Raw genomic sequence first — 23,384 nt, 5'->3', positions numbered from 1 at the left:
AGGATATAAACAGGATGGCGTCGGTCAAGAGGGTGGATTCTAAAATGGTCTTTATTCTAAAGCATACAGGGAACTAAACATTTATACCCTAGAGGAAAGATGAGATAGAGGAGATATGAGACATTTAAATACCTCCAAGGTTTCCTTGCACAGTAGGCAGACCTCTTTCAACAGAAAGGAGGCTTTAGAACAAGGGGTCATGGGATAAGGGTGAAAGGGGGTAGATTTAGGAAATACTTCTTTACAGAGAGGGTGGTGGATGTGTGGAACAGTCTCCCATTGAAGGTGGTGGAGACAAATACCATATTTGAATTCAAGAAAGTCTGGGATAAACACAAAGGATCTCTGAAGGAGTGATGGGAATTGTAAAGCTAAATTAATTGAGCAGATGGGCACACTAGATAGGCCATATGGTCTTTTTCTGCTGTTATATTTCTGTGTGTCTATGTATTACAAGTACTGTCAAGGGGGACTTGGTTAGAACTCATATTGTTAAAGGAATATATACAGCTAAAACTATAGAACAGACAGCAAGAGAAACTGTTTAAAACATCATTGTACTTTCTAAATAAGCTGAGATAAAACACAGAAACATGACTGTACTGGTATTTAATATGGCATAAAAATACTTCATCACAGAAATGTTTTGACAGGCAGTTCTTTCTGCTTCAGATTGTTAAAGAAAACTGAACAAACAGTTACAGAGTTAAACAACAGAAGTGCACCGAGTTCAGAATTCTTCTGACTGCCTGACAGCGCTCTTTCAACAAGGAAATCCAGGACAAGACACAAAAAAAACCCTACTGCATCTGTTACCAATTCTGCAGCAGTGAAAAACTTTTTCCAACCTCAAATCGGGCAATCAACTCAAAATTGCTGGGTTAGCACTTTCCGTGGCATAAAGCTATAACCCAAAGCACAAGTATACGAGCTAGTGCTGCACGTTGAACAGTTAGTAAATACCACGAGAAGTGCAGACCGAATTTTGTTGATCCAAAAAGGATTTTTTTTATTTGTATTGATATGGCAACTCCACTGTTGCCATCATACTCACCAATATCTTTTCTTCTTCTAAAATCTCAGCCAATTTACTTTTGGCTTGTTTTAGTGTTCTAGGCATAACTATTTCTACTGGCAAAGTCTTTTATAAGTTTACCACTGAGTAAAAAAATCCTTTCCCTTTAAGGATGTTCCCCCCGTCTGTAGCTGCTTCAGTAAAATGATGGCCTGTGAGGGTCATGTGATATATTTGTGTAGTGCAATACGGTCTTTTAAACATCTATTTACTAATGCAAATAACCTCAATTTGGACAATCTTCCGATACAGATAAGCCCTTAACTCCTTTTTATTAACAACTCTTCATCTCTGCACCTTTTTTTGGATATCCTTTTTCAGAACGGATGCCCAAAATGGAACCACCTATTCCATACGTGGTCTGACAAATACCTCACAGAAAGGTATTTTTCCTCATTTTATGCTCCTAATCTCTCCCAAAGTCCCTAAAGGTTATTAGCAGTGGGTCACAAATGAAACTCCAGGGTCATATCAAAATGGATTTTTAGTCCTGATCTTTTTCTAAGGCTCACCCCTTCCAAACTGCACCCTAGTTGTTAAATGAGTGATTTTACTCTATTGCTCATCACAACTTTAACTCCTATCTTTGTGTAACAATAAACATGGAATAATTTGCTAGTTCTGGTTGGTTGAGTTTTGAATTGGGGCTCTCACTCTTAAAATAAATTCCTGAAGCAAGTTTGCATATGGGTCAATGGTCTGCCAAAATCTTGCAACACACAAATGAAAACACCATTAAAAGAAACCTTATACCATGCCACTCTAGGCAGAATGGAGGCATGTCAGCCAAGCTCAACTAACGGAGCAGTGGGTCAAGATATGTTTATTGCCTCAGATTCCCAGCGAGGATCCAGATCTGCCTTTCCCATTAAGCTCTACATGTCTTATATTGTAAGCTCTTTAGGGGAGAGACATGGGAGGGTTTTCAAATCCTGGTGCACGGAAATCCCAGCAGATATGCGCGTGGCCGCGCCAAGTACATTTTCAAAATGGCCTGGCCATGCACGAATCTGCCAGAACACACAGAAGAGCAGAGATTTTGAAAAGGGGCGGGCGGGAGAGAGCCATTTTGTGCTGCCCCTGTGAAGTGCGTGCCGGCAGCCGCGCAGAACCTACTCCTGCTCCGTCAAGCGGGTAAGCTCAGCAAAAAAAAAAAAAAAGAAAATTAGAATAGTTAGGGTGGGTTTAGGAGTTGGGATGGAGAGGGGAAAAGGGAGGAGGGTGAGTTAGAAGGATAGGGAACTGGGTTAAAAAAAAAGTTTAAAAAATTCTCCCCCCCCTCCCGCATGCGTACAGATTCAAAATCTGGCGCGCATATTATAAAATCGGCGCGTCCACTTGGATGCCTGCAGAGGCCTTTAAAAATTTACCCCTTGTTGTACAGCACTATGTATGTCCAGTAGCGCTATAAATATAAGTATTATTACTGAAGCTGAATGACACAGATTTGCTGTCTGCTGCTGCCAAACCATTCATTTGGAACGTCACGCTGCTAAATGGAAATGGCAACATCTTGACAGGCAGGGAAGATTTTAAAATGTGCCAAATGAAGAAGAAAGTACTGCGAGATATCCTCGTAATGGGAAACTTCCTTTTGCAGAATCATCTCCAAGTCACAAGGCTCTTTGCATTCCGGGCTACACCCACCTCACTTCTGAGTTTATATTTCTCTGTTTCCTCTGGAGCCTCTCAAAAAAAATACAAACCGCTCTGTGAACAATGCCAAAGAGTCTATTATAGCCATAAAACTTAGACTTGCTGTGTAGAAGTACAGCATTTAGCCTCTAATATCTGTGTGTTAGGCTCAAAATAAGGTGGTCACTGAATTCCCTGACCACATTTTTCAACCGTCAACTAATTCAGAGGCAAGAGGAAGCCAAAGGTTGTGCACAATTGAGTTAAAAATAAAACTTCCTTCCTGCTTTCAGAGCTCACTCTACAAACCGTGGCTAGGCCTCCATGATTCATACAGCTCAGCCCAAGGCGCAAATTCAAATGTCACCTCTGAGATGCTCAGAGACCCAGGTGGCCCACTAGAACTCAGCTAGTCAGAGCTAGTGACCGCATATTTTAATTTCCTTGTTTTATTGTAACTGCAACCTTTTGTCAGCACCTGTTAATGTTTATTATTATTATTTTATTATTACTTTGTTCCTTCACCTCTTGTTAATTGTAAACCGGCATGATGCGATATTCATCGCGAATGCCGGTATAGAAAAACTTAAAATAAAGAAAATAAATAAATATTGTGCTTATAGGTAGAAGAGAACAGCTATGGGCATACTTTTAACTGCAGACAGTAAGTATAATTCAAGTTTCTGAGCTAACTGGATATGCACATGTAGCACAGGCATTTCCCAGACAACTGAATTAATGGTACATACAGCATCTCCAAAGTCTCATTCACAAACCAAGTATCTTACCTAGCATCGAGGATCGTTCGGGTAAAGTATCGGAGGTACTTGAAAATGGACATTGAATCGTGCAGCTTTAAAACGTCCTCCTCTTTGTACTTAAAAAGTGCCAGGGCAAATCGAAAAATGACCTGTGGGGGGATTGAACAATTAGAGAGGGGCCTGGCGAAGGGGGTTAAAGTAATAATCAAAAGGGGGAACACAAAGGCTGTGAAACTAATCCACCATGTAACCATGCAAATGGGCAGATGCAAAGGCCAAAATCTGAAGAGGACTAATTAATCATCACATAATGAAATTAAAGTTTTAGTTTTTAACTTGTACGTTTTTAAGTTTTTTTAACTTAAGTTTTTTTAACTTAAGTTTTTTAACTTGTACACTCTATGGTAAAATTTCTTTTACCGGCCTATCTTCTTTCCAGCTTGTTGCAAGCTTCCAAGTTTCTCTCCCCCTGTTGATTGTAACTTTGACTTATTCCTACTTATTGTTATCTTTCGTTTACGTGAATTTGTTACTCTTGTTTTTTCCCTTTGTTAAATTGTAAACCGATCCGATATGGTAATTTACTATGAAGGTCGGTATAAAAAAAAAAACTGTTAAATAAATAAAAAAGTAAAACATGCATCGGTCCCAAAGGTCTAAAGAGAGTTTGCACTTTAAGTCTGATCCTACATTGTGGTTGAATCGGAACATCCCAGAAAATATTTCAATGTAAATGAGAGGTATTAGCAATGCCCAAACCTAACAACTGCCCTCCCCCCCCCCCCCCCCCCAAATAATAACCCGTGAGCCACCCATGTCATGTCTGCAACATTCTGCAAAGCAGCAGCTTTTTGTTTTTTTTTTTTTGCAGAGATACTAATCAGCAATTCTTGTGTCACTAAAACCACCAAGAAAAAAAATGTCATTCAGTTGTAAAGATAAAGTTATTACAATAATATTCTACCCAGAACTTAGATTTCTGATTGTCTTATCTTTAAGAACAAATGTACATTAAAAGCCACCGTTTCTGGATGCATCACTTATTACACAGAAAGCCAATACCCAGGTCCTGGGAAAAGACTCATTTATTTACACTACTATTCACTCACCTTGGACCCTTCATACAAAAACGAATCCCATATTTTAAAGAAGATCTCACTAGCAACACTGTCCGCGAATACCACCAGAAACCAGTTGAACGTAATGAGTGAATAGTCCACCTTGTATTGTTCAAAGTGCGCATGTAGCCGAGGCAGTTTCTCCGCTATTAGATCCTTGAATACTCGTTGGTCAACCTAAAAGGATGCAACACAAATATATGCTACTTTGGCAATTAATCTATTTCACAAAAAAAAAAGTGCAGCTTTTCCACTCATGTATGGATATCAATCCCCTGCTTCTACCTCAGGTTCTGTGCAATAGCAAAGTTGCTGTTTTAGTGAGGAAGACCTGTATTGAAATCTGAAGCCAGGGCACACCAGGAACAAAAATCAAACACATTCCTAATTGTGTATGTCTACCAAGATCCTCTTTTGCATCTTTACTTGCCCCAACCAACAGAAAAAAAAAAAAAAGAAAGCTCCCAATTAATGTGAAAGGCAAGCATTCTTCCTAAATCTCCATCACAACTTCTTCACAGAGTGGCCAGCAGCTTTGCACCCACTCTCACAACTGATCACCTTGTTTTCTGAAACAGCAACAGTCATCCAGAACAGTGCCGACAGCCATCCCTTGCACAATTTCAGTCAGCATAGGGTTCATTTGCAAAGGGATCTAGTCACCACATTTTTGAGGGGTCTTGATACTTTTAAAGAGCAGGTGGGACTGCCAGCTTGGAGGGGCAGGGAAGAGTTAAAAGGAGAGGATTTAGCTAGCTAGCTAGCACTGATTCTAAGCACATGCTAGCTAACTTTAGGTGCCCAAATATGAGTGCCCTAACATTAAGCAGCCATATTTTGGCTGCCAAGATTTAAACTCATTTTCAGTTGAAAACCTTGGTCCCTAAATGCATCTGAAAATGAGCTTAAATTTAGCCAGCTAAGTTGAGCACTCTGACTCTCTGTGAAAATTGGTCCTACCACCATTCTGGCTCCTCGGATCTTTAGGGTAGCTGGATATGTGCAGGATCTGTCATGTTCACCATTTTGCATGCTGAGTGCTTTTAAAAGCAGGGCTTGTGCTCAGACAGGCGTTGCAAAATACATAGGCCTACATTTGTACTGCCATCCATACCTGTGATCCTAGCAGAGTCTTTGTGTAATAATCGCGAGGCATGAATACCTCTACTATAGTAACTAGACACCAAAAAGCATCTTCTTGCTCCAAATACAGAAGTGCAATTGCTGCCAGTCTACAAAGAAAAGGAGAGAAGGCTGAAATTGATAAAGGCTCCAGCATTACTTCACCTCATCGCAATTTCCAAAATGTTTAACAATCCTCCAATGTTCTTGTTCTAAGTGGGTCAGATCTGTTCCACAGCAATCAGAGACGGCTGATGTTAGTTTGATAAACTGGATACATCTTGCCAGGTAGATGTGTCATCTCTCTAATTATGCACTGGTGTCACAGATGGGCCAGACTTCTTGTTCCATAATAAGAGGTGGGATAATTGCTGTTGCATGACAGCCATGATCCCAAAAGGTAGAGTTAAAGCTTGGTATTATGGCAGGCAATTTTAAAAGGAACATCTGCATGCAAAAACAGTGTTTTACATGTAAAAGTGGCCTTTTATAAAGCTGCCACCCAATATGCAGGTAAACTTATGTATGTATGTCATGTTCACGCATAAGTTTACCGGGACTGAGCGGAGACGGGGGATGGGTTTGGATTTATGTGCACACTTTATAAAATTCAACGGTATGTGTGTACATTTGCAGGAAAATTTGCTGCACAAATAAGCAAGTGAAACTTGTGTGGGTTAGGTCTGATCAGATAATTTTCCAAGTAGCTTATGCACATAACGCCAAGTAGAAATTTGGTGTAACTTATGAGCATATTTATGGTGGAATTCATATCAGATGTTTAAAAATAACCTTTTATGAGCTTAATTTTCAAAAGTCATTTACATGCATAAAACTGTATCTGGCTGTTAGAAAATAGCCTGGGGTTCAGTGCACGTAAAAGTACTTATAACACGTACTTTTATGTGAACTGGCAATAAGCATTTCAGGGGACAGATTTGGAAAGAGGGAGTGTAACTTTCCACAAGTTTGTCTCTGTGCATGTGCCCAAGTTTACTTTGAAAATCTGGGATAAAGTCTGCATGTAAAAGGTATGTGTAGACCCTACTTGACTGCACAGAGTTATAAAATTACCCTTCCCTATAAGAAGGGAGGAACTATATTTGAACTGCCATCTGTCTGGTTTTAATCAGTCCAGAGAAGCCAAACTGTGAATTATGGGCCCTTAAAAGTCCACCCCCTGGAAAAAGAAACACAGATGGATCACACTCTTTAGGTCTGCAATCCTTAAAACCCCCAAATGAGTTCCTTCTCCATGAGTGCACTGAACTTCTATTACAGAAACAAGCTGCTTCCATCATTAACAGATAAACAGACCCTGGCTTTTTCTAATGCTGATTTAAGAGTTTGTTAAAGCGTGTAATAAAACTTTTTTTTTTTAATCTAGCACTTTCCTCCTGCTCCTTTATACTTCAAATCTAATCGAAACCATGAGACCTTCACTTGCAATTCCGTGTCCCAGGCTTACTTAAACTGTGGTCAGGATCAACACAGGGCTAGAGAGTGTCCCAGGCAAGAGAGGGATGGGTCCCCCCTCTGACGATATGATTGGCTAGTCCACCATGCAAGAGAGGCTGCACTGCTGTCAATGCAACGCTGGATGCTGCTGGGAGTGGTATGAATCTACTGCGCTCCTGGTGACCTTGGGGGCTTCCAGGTGTGGTTGGAAGGGGCCTGCAGCTGGCCAGAAATGTTTCAAAATTGGAGCTTTTCACACAGCTGTAAAATGTGATAGAATAACTTTAAAGTAGTAAATCACCTGGACCGGATGGTATACACCCCAGAGTTCTGAAGGAATTAAAAAATGAAATTTCAGACCTATTAGTAAAAATTTGTAACTTATCATTAAAATCATCCATTGTACCTGAAGACTGGAGGATAGCAAATGTAACTGCACCTTGAATACTGTGTACAATTCTGGTCGCCGCATCTCAAAAAAGATATAATTGCGATGGAGAAGGTACAGAGAAGGGCTACCAAAATGATAAGGGGAATAAAACAGCTCCCCTATGAGGAAAGACTAAAGAGGTTAGGACTTTTCAGCTTGGAGAAGAGACGACTGAGGGGGGATATGATAGAGGTGTTTAAAATCATGAGAGGTCTAGAACAGGTAGATGTGAATCGGTTATTTACTCTTTCGGATAGTAGAAAGACTAGGGGGCACTCCATGAAGTTAGCATGGGGCACATTTAAAACTAATCGGAGAAAGTTCTTTTTTACTCAACGCACAATTAAACTCTGGAATTTGTTGCCAGAGAATGTGGTTAGTGCAGTTAGTATAGCTGTGTTTAAAAAAGGATTGGGTAAGTTCTTGGAGGAGAAGTCCATTACCTGCTATTAAGTTCACTTAGAGAATAGCCACTGCCACTAGCAATGGTAACATGGAATAGACTTAGTTTTTGGGTACTTGCCAGGTTCTTATGGCCTGGATTGGCCACTGTTGGAAACAGGATGCTGGGCTTGATGGACCCTTGGTCTGACCCAGTATGGCATTTTCTTATGTTCTTAAGTTTTGCTAATGGAGGGACCCCAATAGGGACTTTTCCAATGTAACACCTACTACTACTAATCATTTCTATAATGCTATTACATTGATGGATTAAGACAGTTTTGGACACCTCTACTTTTTAACTCATGACCAACTAAATACTGTATCTGAAATCTAAAATCAATTTTGAAAGATGATGTGGCACTTGAATTAGAAGATAGCCTGTGACAAATGTTAATTTAGTTTTGTGAAAATCCCATGACTTGATCGCAGCTCTTGAATGGGCTTCACGATGGAAACTTAAAGCATGGGAGATTGTTTAATAGGTGACATAAAGCCATGAAATCACTTCAGCAGCAAATACCAGAATTCACTTTCTCCTGGCTCAATACCAACAGTATTTTAGCTATTACTAGGAACTTGCCAGCAAAGTTTTATACTGAGGATTTTACTGGGAGCATCCACATTTATTTATATGTAACACAGTACTCTGCAAGGTTTTCGAAACAAAACTGGAATTATGCCAACATGCTGGAGGCTAATCATGAGTTCACAGGAATCTTCAATTTCTCTTTTAGCAAGACCTTCCTCCACCCTATTCCGTCAGACACACTCATGAAAGCCTGAGGTTGTAACAAACGTGTTTACTTTTCATTTCATGTATGTGCTGTTACATTTCTTTCGCTCAATAGTGCTCTTATTCCCATGGTATAGGTTGAAGTGTTCAACCTATACCATGGGAAAGTCAGTTCTTTTATAAGAACTGGTCTTTGAAATATTCATTTTGCCTTTAAGAGGAAGTTTACTCTGTTGCAATGCCAAATGAAAACTAAAACCAGTGACATCCATGACCCCACGAGTGCTCTGTGTTACTCTTAACATTTACAGTACCAAAATAAATCAAATACAGTCATCAACTCATCCATAAGACAGGGAAAAGAAAAAGGAACGCATTACAAGAAACTACATAGTGAGATTGCATTAGGGAGGGGGCAAACAGAAGCAGGAGACTCTAGGGACAGAACCAGAGGATTCTATACAATAATATATAGATAGATAGATAGATATAGATATAGATATAGATATATATAAGTGGATTGGCCTGGAAGCTCAGTGGCTTCCAGGCCAATCTTCCAGCACTGCAGAGGATCCCTGGTTCCGTTCCTGGATCTGATCTTCTGCACGCCAGGCTTGCTGGGGATGGTGGGGGGGGGGGGGGGGGGGGGGGGGGGGGAAAGCTGTGGTCATCAACAAGGGCAACACCTAGAGACCTGATTTAGAGCCCATGACACAGGGTTCTGGAAGAAGCCCTGGGTGCATGGCTCCCGGCTGCAATGACCTGACTAGGAACTACAGGAAGGTCTATTACATTAGGGGAAAAGTTCCAGGACAGTTGCAAATAAAGATGCATGGCTCAAGAAATCCAGCATCGATTCTGACCGAGCGGGAATAAAAAGGAGAAAGGAGGAAATACTGGGCCAAAAAAGAGCCAAACAATAACATATGCATATTTAATTGCTTACTATGCTTTAACTAATAAATCAATCAGGTGAATCACCAGCCATCAATATAAAAAATTTCAAAGGATCAGAAAATAGTCAACACCTGGGGACATGGTAATATGGCAAATCCAATTTGTGCAGTAAATATTTTTAGAGACTGCTCATATAAATGTCATCTCGTTTATGGTGGCAAATCTAACAAGGAAATGCATAGTGTAATCACCAATTAGGAAAATGTTTTGTGGTTGTATTTTTTCCTAATGGAGTTCACACTGTGACAAGCCTTGCTGCACCAAATTATTATCCCTATGCTCTAAACGAATCCAATCAAAATGTAATATTAAAAACGAGGACCTACCATACAAGTCAGTCTAGCATAGGATGGCATAAGTACTCCAACCATTAAGAACGGCAAACACAGACTCACCCGATGCGGGCTGATCCAGCCAACTCAGACTGAATCGGGGTACATCTATGAAGTCTTTTGAATCACGGTTTTCAAGGGCAGATCATTTTAGATATTGGGACATACCTATAACACTACGGCTGAGTCTCTTCAGTTGCTCATTTTCTGAGCAGAGAGAAATCATTTTTAACATCATATTGGCTGGATACGTTTAGAACATGGCGATATTTTAGTGTGGCGAGTCTTATGAAAGGGTGAAAAAGTACTATTGGGGACCAAAAAATGTTCCTAATTGGGAACACATTGATCATCCTATGAATTTCCTAGTTAGGTTTGTTACTATCAATGAGATAACATAATATAGGAGCCTTCTCTAAAACCAATTATTTCACAGATTGGATTTACCATATTAGCATTTCCCCAGTTGTTCCCTATTTTTTTTAATCCCCTGTGTGTTTTGCAATTACTTACTGTTTTTCGACGGGAAAGAAGAAAGATGTAGAGAAAGAAATCTAAGCAAAAATATGGAGGAAAAAATTAAACTAAAAAGAATAAAAGATTATTTGGGAGGGGGTGGGGTGCTAGAGCTCCTTTTTCTAAAAGCACTTGTCCCCTGTGTAAAAGTCTCTCCCACAATAACGGCCCTTGCCTGTCATATTCCCAATCTTAGCTGTGGTGGAGCCCATTACTGCTAGGGGTCATCATGGGTGTTTCACTTCTCCCCAAAACCTCCCTATGTATGCTGTTATGTAGTGTAGCGCTCAGCACATTATATAGTTCCATTCATACCGATTTAGACCTTGACAATATCCTATATCAGGATTCCTCCAAGAGAACGCCAGCAAGACATTTCGCAGTTTCTGTATTCCCTCGGAAGTGGGAGAGGAATAATGCTTATTATTTGGCAAAGTTCGCATGAGATCCAGCTCAATTTGTTTGGAGGCAGGGTTCTGTTTCTCCAGGGCATTCTGGAGCAGGGACTGGAAATATCCTGGGGCGGTGCTGTCCTTGAATTTCTTAATGTGCAGGTTGACGCACCACTTCCACATCTTGGAGCGATGCTCATGAGGAATCCCTCCCCGAATCAGATTCTTCAGCTCGGGAGAGCACACCATTTCCCGGTTGACCGTGCTTGCAAAATAGTTTTCCCATTTCACCCCTGTGGAAACTTCCTGGTTCTCAGTGATAGAAAGCGTTTTCAGATCCAAGGCTCGCACCTTCGCTACCAACCTCTCCTCTTCGTCATCTTCAGGAACGGTCTGAAACCCGTAAATATCAAACTCACTGCCGAGAAAAGAAAAAAAAGTTAGAGTGAGCTGCAACTTGAAAGGTTATTTTAATGCACATTTCCAGACCTATTATGTAGATCACAATTTCATCCAATTTTAATCTGTACATGCTCTAAAAAGAAAACAACTGTGCACCAGTGATAAAAACATGACTGAAGAACATTGAGTTGTGGAATTTAACCTCTGTTGCCCTCAACCAACTATATTCACAGGTCAAAATTGGTTATAATTCATTGCAGAACTGCCAAGTGCCATACTATTATTTTTTAATCTGTGGAAGCAAATGGTTAATATGCATTGACAGGGCTGGGATTCTGAAGATAACTGGCACCAGCAATGTAATGAAATATATATAAGACATTAATCCGTATCATGACCAAAAGTATATTTTCATATGTAGAAAACACATTAACAGATAGGACAACGTTTCTGATACACCGAGAACCTGCCACATTTTTTACACATCTTTCCTCACAACCACAGGACATTTCAAGCAGAATGTCCAACTAGACAGTCACTTAATGGAATCCTGGAGAACCACCAAGACACTGTCTTCTCTCCCCCTATTCATCCAACCCCCAGCGTCCTATTTATAAAATATACTACAGAAGGTTAAAGCTGCAGGACTAATTTTCTAGACAACTCCGGTGCCAATTATTACAAGCAAAACCATTTCTCATTCTACTTTTTATTTCAATTCTGAAATGGTTAAGGTTCTAAACATCTTCCTACAGAGTCACTCTCAATCCACACTGTGAACCTGGGTAAATCAGGGTGCTCATCTGCTGACATTCATTAGAATTAAACCCGACAGATGTAAAGCATTAGTTACAGCAGGAAGACCAAGCAAGCAGATTTAGAGCAGGAGATTTTTTTTTTCCCCCCCAATATGTCTGGGACCAGAAAAGTGAAAATATTACTAACATAACATACTAGGACTAAAAGAGAATGGAAAGAAACATCAACAGAACCAAAACCAGGCACGCTCATATTCTGAAGAATCTAGCTAGTGCTAGTGATTTAGTAAAGTTGGTAATTGTCAGGGCGTGTGAGCCTTTCTGGCTGTGCTGTAACTGATGCAGCCTCACAGGTGAACCTGCTAGGCCCACGTTGACAGCTGGTGAACTCGCTCAGACTGAGACAAGGTTAAGCTTCACTTATACCAACCCCACTCCCTGCAGGTTGAGCCTTTGGGTTCGGGGGCTGGCAAGTCTTAGGTGAGAGTTCTGGAGAGCAGACAGCCAAGGTCGGGGGTAAACCAAGGTCAGGGTTGGTGAAAATCAGGCAGTGTAAAGATTCAGGCAACGGTCAGAGCAGGCGGAGTTCAGGCAGAACACGAGTCATCAGTCCAAAGAAGCGCAGGAGAGGACTGGGCCCGGGTAACTGGAGTAAGGACTGGGCAAGACAAGAAGGGAGCTAGGAAGGCTGGACAAGACAGGGCAGGTAAGACAAGTCAAGAGGAAGCAATAGCAACATGCACTGCACGAAGAGGCAGGGGACCTGTTACCGAGGTACCGGCTGGGAGCACTGCTCAGGTTTAAATTCCCAGCTGGGGCTAATGTCATCATTCTGCACCACTCAAGGTTTCCCGCTGAAGGGCTAAGTTATGGCCTGCTGAGCACACGTGTGTCTAATGCGGGCCATGGCAGAGGAATTGAGGAACGCATGTGATGGCGGCATCCTAGCAGTATGGACAATTTGGTAGCATCTGGGATGAGTGAGGCCAGTCGCGGGACAGTCCCACAGCCAGCCAAGTGTTACAGTAATGCAGTCATACAGTGGCTGAAGCCAACATACACTCTAATTATTGAACAAATTCTACTCCAATGCAGAATTCATATTTCTAACATGAGAATCCCTTTTTGCCCCCTCAAAGCTACTAGAAGTATCTAGACCCAAGCTGTAAGCAGTATCTACCAAGTATCTTAAATATTATAATATTTGCTATGCTAGTAATAGCGTGCAGTTAATACTCTGACCCATTTTATGGCAGTTAATAAAGATACTCTGAAGTAATTCACACTTCAAAATCTTTTTCTAGAGCTGCTAATACCATACCAATTATCTCCAGTTCCTGGTTCATCAAGTGTCTACCCCCAACCCTTTGCTAGACACTCTCCCACACTCCTACCTCCTTATAACACAGCTCATTTATTGGATATATGAGAATTTATCATGGGACTGATTATACATCTAACTTTTCTGAGCATCCAATCTACCTTAGGTCCCAGTGGGGTTGGATAAATGCTAAATAATAATTGATCTATTAAAATTAAGGCATGGATATACATGACTGGTTTTTTAAATTTTCAGATCAGGAAGTTACTTTTCTCAGGTGGGGTCCTGTAGGGTCCAAAACTAAATCCTGGTCCTTTTGCCACACTATCCTTTGCTCTTTCAGTTCTGAATTTGCATGAGCAATGGAATTCATGGAAGCTGCCTGCAAATGTCCCCGAGTGTAACTTCGGATATACCTGACTGGGTGAGGTCTGAAGAAAGCTTGTTCAGGCTGCTCACTGCTCTCCACTTTCAAAGCATCTTCTAATAGCTGCACGATCACATCGCGAGCAGGACCCTGTCCCTCAGAGCAAACAGGAGTCTTCATTTCTTGAAGCAACACCAAATATTTACTTTCAACTTGGCACAGTTTTGCTTCCAGGCTGGCATACTGCACAAAACCCATTAAAAAGGGAACATTAATTGCATGTTGAGAAGAATATGGATAAGAATTCAATAAGTTACACAAATTAAAAAAATTAAAATTTTTAACTAATTTGGCAAACATTTTTTCTTTTACATATCAGTGCAAATCCCTTGAATTGGTGAATCCAAATCATTGTTTGAGCAGATTTGCTCCATTCAAGAGGCCCAAAACCACTAGATTCAATACGAATTCCCAAAAATTAGCATCTAATTTGGTTGAAATTGTCCCTATATTCACTGAGAAAACTGACAAATTTCCATAACTAATCTGGGCAAAAATTCCAATCTTGTTCCAGGCTGAAATTCATGAGTTAAGCTTGATCTCAAATTATAATATTAAATTTAATTACCCTAATGATATATCAAGTTTGCTCATCTGTAAATAGGGTTTTCTGAAGACAACAGGATGAATTACCCATAATGCATTTGTGATGTCATGGGATGGTGCCAACATGGACTCAGATCTCAGAGCTTAGCAAAAACTTTACCAAGCTTGGGTGGGAGATCTTGCATGTACACAATACCTCATGAACCTCTCAATTTCTTCCAGAGGTTAAGCTTTAGCGAGGCAAGTGGGAATTAAGTATGGATAATTCATCCTGTCGTCTGTAGAAACCCCTATTTACAGGTAAGCAAACTTGCTTTCTCAGTCAACAAGCAGGCATGAATTAGCCATAACGAATGGGGAGTACCAAGCTGAGGATTGCAAAGAACAATTTCTTAAGAGACAACCCAGTGCCAGCACGTGGAGAGAAGACTACTAGATGAACTGGCTGCGCAGAGCTTCTTGTCAAAATTACTGTCTCTTCAGAATATGTGAAGGTGTGAACAGATGACCAAGTACAATCTTTGCACGTCTTCAACAGAAGCATTCCTGACTCTCACTTGATGAGCCTTGTTTGTAATCTGTAAGCCAGCCAGAACATAACAGTGCGTGAAACTGTTTGCTAGCCAACTGGATACAGCTAGTCTGACAACTGCTCTTCCCAATTTATTGGGATCAAAGGACACTAACACTTGAGAAGTCTGATAGTGTGGTTGTGTCCTCAATAGGTAATACATCAGGACTCTCTTACAGTCCAAGTAGTGATGAGCTTGTTCTCCTTTGTGTGTATGTGGTCTTGGAAAGAATGCAGATAGCACAGTAACCTGATTAATGTGAAATGCAGCTACCACTTTTGGAAGGAACATGAAGTCAGTCCATAGAAATATCCTACTACGAAAAAAATGAAGGCATAGTGAATATGAAACCAATTACTCTTCATACTGAAGTAACAATCATGAGAAACACTTTCTAGGTGAGAAACGTCAAGTCCATTAAATCAAAAGGTTGAAAAGAAGGTTTCATGAGTTTATTTAGGACTACATTGAAGTCCCAAGATACTGAAGTTTTATTGACCAGTCCTTGCATAAATTTTGATATCAACAGGTGGAGAGAGATTGGCACCTCTTCCACCTGCTGATGATACACCACAATGGCATTGAGATGAACTCTGATGAGATGCTATAGTCAGGGCCGGTGCAAGGGGATTTGGCGCCCTAGGCGAGCCTTCTTCCTTGCGCCCCCCCCCGGTCTCGGCCCCGACTCCTACCTCATTCTCAATCACGCCCGCTGACTGGGGTTTTCTGGGTCGCGAGCAGTTTGGGCACTGCTTGCGGCCCCCCAAATCTCCACTCCTCTTTGCCACCACTTGCGGCCCCATATGGCTCGCACCCAGTGGCGCACCAAGGGTCTCCGGCGCCCAGGGGCCAATGCATTTGTGTGCCACAGAAAATCAGTGGCATCTCTAGACAGAAGAATTTGTTTTGGGTGGGGGGGGGGGAGCCAAAATGACATTTCTTCATCACACCCACCTCTATAGCATGGATCCTGCTTTAAAATTGGTTATAAAAAAAAGTGTTGTTAAACAAAGTCCAAAGGGTCCTCTGCATTATTTTAAAAAGCTGGCCAGTTTCACACTTCTAGTAAAACTACTATAAAATTATTTGATAGCCTCATTCAACTAATTCTATATGGATTATGAGAGTGAAGTCTGGAATATATAGGAAGGGACAGAATGTCAATACAAATCCTGCACCTCCAGTTCGGTATCTCTGTGCATCCACTGAAAATTCCCCCAAACAATGGAGCTTGGATGTTTCCCTTACAGCTCATCATACTAAAAGATATTTTCAAATTCTGGTGTCACCTCACAGTAACAGCAGCACAAACACCTTCCACTGCCAGACACATTGTGAACTAACATAAAGCACCGCAAAAGAGACACCCAAAATCTATACTGCAATCCCATCATAACATAACAGTAATAACACCAAGGACTCAAACAACAATAACCCTACCTGTGAATAAGCAAGGATAAATATTACACTGGGTCCTAGAATACCAATACACCACCTACCGAGGAAACAAAACAAACTCAATTGCTATAGATCCCAATGCTAGCAGAATCTCTCATCATGGTCACACACACAGAGCAGAGACAGACCTTCACCAAATACAGAATACAAAATAAAGGAGCACAAATTAGAAAAAACTGAAATGGAAACCCCAAGAAGCCAGACTCTGTGTATTAGCAATGGAAAAACAGAACAACCATTCCTCATAAAACAAATAAAATCAAGAAACAAAGCATCAGTTATAATAGTAAAACCATACTAATAAAATATTTTAAAACTACTGATAAATAGAATTTCTATTAATTAAAATCATATACATTTTTTACAATTTCCCAAACACCAATAAAATATTTCAAAACAGTACATATATCAAATAACACACAATAATTAAAACTAATAAGGATTTTAAAAAGCCCCTGCTGTCCATACATGGGAGCTCTTGATTTCCAGTCACCCTGATATTGTCGAGGATTAGGAGGTTATCCTCTCTCTCTCACACATACTCACATGTCCATTCTCTCTCACACATACACTGTCACATACATACACATTCATGCTCTTATACCCAACCATAACCTCTCGCTCTCACAGACACTGACACACTCTCAGGGTGTAAGACACTCTCTTCCCCCCCCCCCCCCCCCCACTCACTCACACTCTTACTCCCCTGGATTTTCTCATACACACTCATGCTCTCACTGGCTCCCTCACATACACACAAACACACACTCCCAGGCAAGCTCCCACTCGTTCTCACACAGACACACACACACAGGCAAGCTCCTAGTCATTCTCACACTGAACCCCAGGCAGGCTCCCATTCATTTTCACACCACTCCCTCTCCATCCCCCAGGCATGCACACATTCATTCTCACACACACAGACCCTCAGGCAGGCACCAATTTATTCTCACACACACACATACACCACAAACAGGCAGGCACATATTCTCACACATACAAACCCCAGGAAGACACCCATACATTCTCATACACAGACACACCCTCAGGCAGGCAACCATGCATTCACATACATACACCCCCAGGCAGAGTCCCATTCATACACATGCACACACTAAAGGCAGAGACCCCCTCTCTTTCTTTTGCCAGCAACCTCAGAGCCTCTCTCATCCCTCTGCTGCCACTGTCACTGCTGCTGTATGGCTATTGCGGAGGTGCTGATTGCTGCTATTGGCACTGAAGCCCATTCTGCTGCCTCCTCTGTGCAGGCCCCATGGGCTTCCAGTTCCTCTATGCTGATTTCGTACATTGTGAGATCCGCATAGAGAAAGTGCTACTCTTGCACATTCCCAAAGATTACATGTTCCAATCAGTAAAAAGTAATTTATTTCTTTTTACATTTGCTGTCTGATCTTAATCGGTTGGTCACAGGCTTTTTCTTTCCACCTTCCCTTTCTTATTTTTTTGCCAATTCCTTTTATAACATATTTCTTTTCTCTCCATCTGTCTGCTTCCCTCAAACACACAGTCAGGTTCTCATTCTCACATGCTTTCTCTCTCTCACATACACAGGCATTCTCACATGCTGTCCCTCATACAATTATTTATACACAGTCTCTCTCTTGCACATCCTGTCTAACTCTCACTCCCACATGCTGTCTTGCTCAAGCACAGGTTCTCACTGTCACATGCTCTCTCTCATACAATCATTCCTACACACAGGCTCTCACTGTCACATGCTGACTCACACACACACACAGGCTCTCTCTCACTCCCACATGCTGTCTTGCTCAAGCACAGGCTCTCACTATCACATGCTGTCTCTCACACACACACAGAGGCTCTCCCATGCTGTCTCTGCAAACATTCAGGTCTTCACTCACACCCACACACACAGTCTCTCAACTCATCTCATACACGCCCACATACACACTGTACAAACCCTCAGTCTCTCTCTCACCTCTGGGCCTCCTCTTCACGGGCCACTGCAGGATGGGCTCTGCAGCGGCCCCGGTCTTCTCGAGCCGCGCTGATCCTCTTCTGCACGCGGCTGATGCTCCTCCTCTTTCCTGCCCGCGCGGCTCCGGCAACATTTTTCTTCCGGGGCCGCGCGGGCAGGAAGGAGGAGAAGTTCCTGCATTGGCTGATGCTCCTCCTCTTTCCTGCCCGCGCGGCTCCGGCAACATTTTTCTTCCGGGGCCGCGCGGGCAGGAAGGAGGAGAAGTTCCTGCATTGGCTGATGCTCCTCCTCTTTCCTGCCCGCGCGGCCCCGGCAACATTTTTCTTCCGGGGCCGCGCGGGCAGGAAGGAGGAGAAGTTCCTGCATTGGCTGATGCTCCTCCTCTTTCCTGCCCGCGCGGCCCCGGCAACATTTTTCTTCCGGGGCCGCGCGGGCAGGAAGGAGGAGGAGGAGCACCAGCATGTTTAGACGCGACTGTACCACGGTCCTGCCGATCTTCTTGCTGTGTATATCCGGCACACAGCATAGCAGTAGTTCACCGCTCAGCCGCCATTGGGATGACGTCCACCGGCGGCCATTGGCCATCAGCGGCTCGGCGCCCCCTAATGCTCAGCGCCCTAGGCGATCGCCTAGTTCGCCTAGTGCTTCCGCCGGCCCTGGCTATAGTCTGAGGACAAGAGGCAGAGTAGATAATGAAGTCCCTCGGGCCACAAGAAATGGGATCCAGATGGCTCATCCTCACCAAGTTGAGAATTTTTTCCATTTAAAACTGTAGGATCTTCTGGTTAAAGATTTCCTGGAGGAAGTCAGAACATCCTCCAACTCCTTTGGAAGGTGTAAAGAGGAAACTACTGGCATTCAATATTCACGCCATCAGAGCCAGCAATGGCAGATTCAGATGGCAGAGATGCTATCCTCTTGAGTGGTAAGTTAATAGAGCTAATCCCTTTGGCTCTGGAGACTGCAACTAAAGGCCCTACATGTGCAAATAAGTCAGGGGAACCACATGAACCAAAACTGCCATTTGTCAGAGACAGACTTGTTGATCAGTTCCGTTGAACAAAGACCCTTACTAGACCCATCAGCAAGCGGTTATTTTGACAGGGCGAAATGCCTTTTCTTGAAGCGAGCCTACCCAGGCTTTCATGAACTGAATTCTTTAAGTTGGAACCAAGTTTGATTTGGCAAAGTTGACCAGGAAGCCCATGAACTGGAACAATATAGACTTTGATGGGCTTTAGAACTCCTGATGGAGATGGACCAAACACCAACCAATTATTCAGGTATGGGAATACGCAGACTCCTCCTACTGATGAAGATGTGCCGCCACAACCACAAGACATTCTGTGAACATCCTTGAGGATGCTGAGAGGCCAAAGGAAAGCACCTTGTATTCATAGTGCAGGGCCTTCATCAAGAACCTGAGAAACTTCCAATGGGCAGGATAAATGGGAATGTGCACACATCCAAGCCCTCTTTTGAATAAAAGGCAGAATAGTTTAGAGGGAGTTCATACTGAAACTAGTAATTTGCTCAGTTTTCGCAAACTTTGGGGGATTAGGAAATACAGAGAATAGAATCCCTGGCCACACTCCTGGGAAGGAAAAGGTTTGACTGCTCTCTGCTGGAAAAGAGACTGCTCTCAGCTGCAACTGGGCAGATTGAGAAGAGTCGGAGCTGAAGACTGAAATCCAGTGAGTTGGAGAAGAGTGTGAGAAGTGTAAGTGGTAGCTTTATTCCATAGTTTTCAAGACCCACTGATACACTTTCTGATCTGGAGCCATTCCAAGAAGGATTGAACCCTTCCAGAGAAGGCAGGGAGGTGGGTCTCAGTGTAGTAAAAAAAAACTGGTGCTCAGCTTAGGCTGCATCTGAACCTTGGGCTCACATCTTTCCTCTACTGACTTCAAGCATACAGTTGCTGCTACTGAAGAGTGAGTGGGAGGAGTGTGATAACAAAGTAGTAGGGATGTATTTGGAAGAATGGGAACTTGCAAGAGAAATACTGGCATCAAGAAGGAGCTGGTTGGTCCCCCACTATGGATGACTAATGTAGAATGATACTCTTGAGCAGATTTACCATCTCTTTCACCTTGTCACCAAATCAACTGTCTCCTAAACTGGGTGCATCCATGAAGCAATCATGCACATTCTCTCAGAGGCTACTCGCCTGCAGCCACATAAGCCATCGGGCCCCTATGGAAGCAGCCAAAGCCCTGGCCACAGCTTTGTATTCAGAATGGATAAGGTGCTTTTCATACTCCTCCACATCTTCCACTGCTTGAAGAAGTTTGCTTGTTCTAGGTATGATGAGTTTTTCAAGGTTTTTAGCTTCTGGACACATTCATGCAAATACTGCTCCATGTAGACCTGGTGAGCTGCAATCCAGGCACTCAGTATGAAACCCTGAAAGACGTTCTTCTAAAACACATTTAATGCCTTCATGTTCCTTTCAAGGGGGGGGGGGGGGGGCATGACAGAATGCGCTCAGAGTGGCGTGGCAATTGGACTACCTCAAATCCCAGGGCATTCTGAACTTTATTCTTCCGATCTGTATGCAAACTAAAGGAAGGCAAAATGCAGGCATCTGCCACATCCTCATCTGAAGCTCATGCAGGAGTTATGAACTGGGATAGCAATGGAATTTGTTGGGGATTGAAGGAACTGGAGTCTGAAGACAATTGTTCTCTGGCCCTTTTCTTTTCTAACATTGATGGACAATCTTCACCAGCTTATCCAAAAAGCAGCGATAGCAGATGGAAAGCATATCTTTGATGGACATCCAGCACCCACAGATGCAGGCCTTGAACCGCTTATTGCAGGCTTCTTGGCCTTGGGTTTCTCTTGTGCTCTTCCACATCTTCTTATAATTTTCTATTTTTTTTTTTATGTTTTAGAATTTACAGTTCTGTTTGAGGCTGCCGAGGCAAAAGCAGAAAAATTAGAAAGCAATGAAGCATATGGGGAACTAGCCCTAAGAAGTAGAAATGTTTGAGAGACTGGGATATGCCTATGCAGTAGCTCAGACAAAAACACTGAGGAGCTCACAAAGGTGACATCACCTATGCATTATGGCTAATTCATGGCCTGGGGTCAATGAAAAATGCTATTCATGTTCCCAAATCTATTCAGATTCAACATAACATATACTTGGTGATATGCAATATGTTTAGCCCCCCCAAAACTGGACTGGGCACCAAAAGCAGAGGTAAAATGGATTGTGCTCTGTGTTTATATGTCCAACAAAACAAACAGGAAGATGGTCAAGCATAGCTAAGGCTATCAAAACAAAAACAAGACCGTATGCAGTGGAAAGAAGTCTTTTATTAGTATTATTATTATTTTTGGGCAAGACTTCTTTCCACGACATATGGTCTTGTTTTTGTTTTGTTAGCTGTGTTTATATGTTCAATTATCACAAGCCTGTTGTCAATTAGTTACATATTGCATTACAATTGGTTAAAACTGGTTCTTACAGGATGGGGTAAGGACTAAGATCTTTAGTGTTCTACAATTTAATCAATATCTAAACATAGTAACAATAAACAGCAGCAGATGAAGACCAAAATGGCCTGTCCGGTCTGCCTGGTTAAGATTTGTTTAGTTTAGGGAGATGCACTTACAAATTCCCATATGCAACCCAACACAACTCTCCCATGTCTTCTACCCAACCTTTCCTACCACTGCCCTCTACCCATCTCAAGGCTACTCAAAATACTGCCAAAGAGATGGCCTCCACCTCCTCCACTGGCAGGCTCTCTCAGCCCTCCGATTTTCAACTTTGATTCTTGTAAGTCCAGTACTTACATTAACACTCAGACTCCCCTTCTATGTCTTTTTACAAAGCTCTGCAATAATCCCTAGCCTGTTGTAAAAAGGAAACAAATAAAATTCTAGCCTCCCCATGCTCATTGACATTTAGGTTTTATCTATGGTCCTTCCATGGAGATCACCCCATCTTTCCTGGAAGCCAAGTGCTGGTGTACTGTACACCAATGCTGTTTAGGGTTGTAACCACTACTCTTTGCAGGTTACCCCCAATGCTTTTTTGAAGGCCTGAAAAAAACCAAAACAACAAACTACAAAATGTGAAGCAAGCTAGATCCAAGAATCAAACAACACTTTCTTAAATTAAGAGAGGAGTTTAATACTAATGAAGGCTCATGTCATGATCTTCCCCAGTCCAGTAAAAAAAATTGCCCATCTCTCATTACAGAAAGGCAGCTACCTAGTTTATGCTGACCTTTGCCTGCAAATCTCGCTCTCTCTGCTCTGCATTTCTCCGGAGAGCAGAAAGTTCCAAAATCTCCTTGTTGAGGAATGCGTTCTGCATTTTGTACCCCTGAAGACTGTCCTATAGATAAAAAAAAGTTTGAATTGATTATACATTCCAGGAAGACTACTTATTTAAAAAAAAAAAATGTATATATTGCCAAATCCAAAAGTTCAAAGCAGTTCACAAACAATATAAATCTGGAATGCCAGTGCACAGCTGAGAAAAGCCATTTAGTTTTGATGAACAAGCAGTTTTTCAAATTAATTTTCTACATTTGTTCATCAACGTCAGGACCAACAAATGTAGTAATTTTGTTTTGCTTTCTTTTTAAAGTTTTTACATTTTCTTTATAAGAAATTCAACTGTGCATAACTTTGCCAATTTAAAGCCTTCCAGAAGGAATCCTACTTGGCTTGCATTGGGAAACAGTATGATATCCAGATTATTTATGTCAACCTGAGTAGACAGCAGCTGAGGAATCTATTTTATTTATTTTATTTTTATTTTATTTAACATTTCTTTTATACCGATATCCGTTTGCACATCGTATCGATTCACAGTGAACAAAAACCATTGGGCAGTGTCCGTACATATAACAGATAACAAAGTAAACTAGGCAGCAAATAACTAATTATTGGGAGGAGCCCTTACATATAACAAGCATCAATGGGTAGATCCTATGGAATAGAAC

General features: G+C 41.9%; 1 protein-coding gene across 2 annotated transcripts in view; it reads right to left on the bottom strand.

Moving 5' to 3' along the window:
- The window catches only part of TBC1D2B (TBC1 domain family member 2B), a 103,180-nt gene that overhangs the window by 16,580 nt on the left and 63,216 nt on the right, over positions 1–23,384 (bottom strand). For both annotated transcript variants that reach the window (XM_029574938.1, XM_029574939.1), the window contains exons 7-12: positions 22,661–22,771; positions 13,871–14,064; positions 10,897–11,391; positions 5,704–5,821; positions 4,581–4,766; positions 3,499–3,620 (exon numbers count right to left, since the gene is read on the bottom strand). In XM_029574938.1, the coding sequence (XP_029430798.1) occupies positions 3,499–3,620; positions 4,581–4,766; positions 5,704–5,821; positions 10,897–11,391; positions 13,871–14,064; positions 22,661–22,771 (1,226 nt within the window). The remainder of the gene's footprint in view (positions 1–3,498; positions 3,621–4,580; positions 4,767–5,703; positions 5,822–10,896; positions 11,392–13,870; positions 14,065–22,660; positions 22,772–23,384) is intronic.

Source organism: Rhinatrema bivittatum, chromosome 13, assembly GCF_901001135.1.
Source record: "Rhinatrema bivittatum chromosome 13, aRhiBiv1.1, whole genome shotgun sequence".
Taxonomy (NCBI): Eukaryota; Metazoa; Chordata; class Amphibia; order Gymnophiona; family Rhinatrematidae; genus Rhinatrema; species Rhinatrema bivittatum.
The sequence above is the reverse complement of the archived record's forward strand: the minus strand, read 5'-3'. Positions and strand labels throughout refer to the sequence as shown.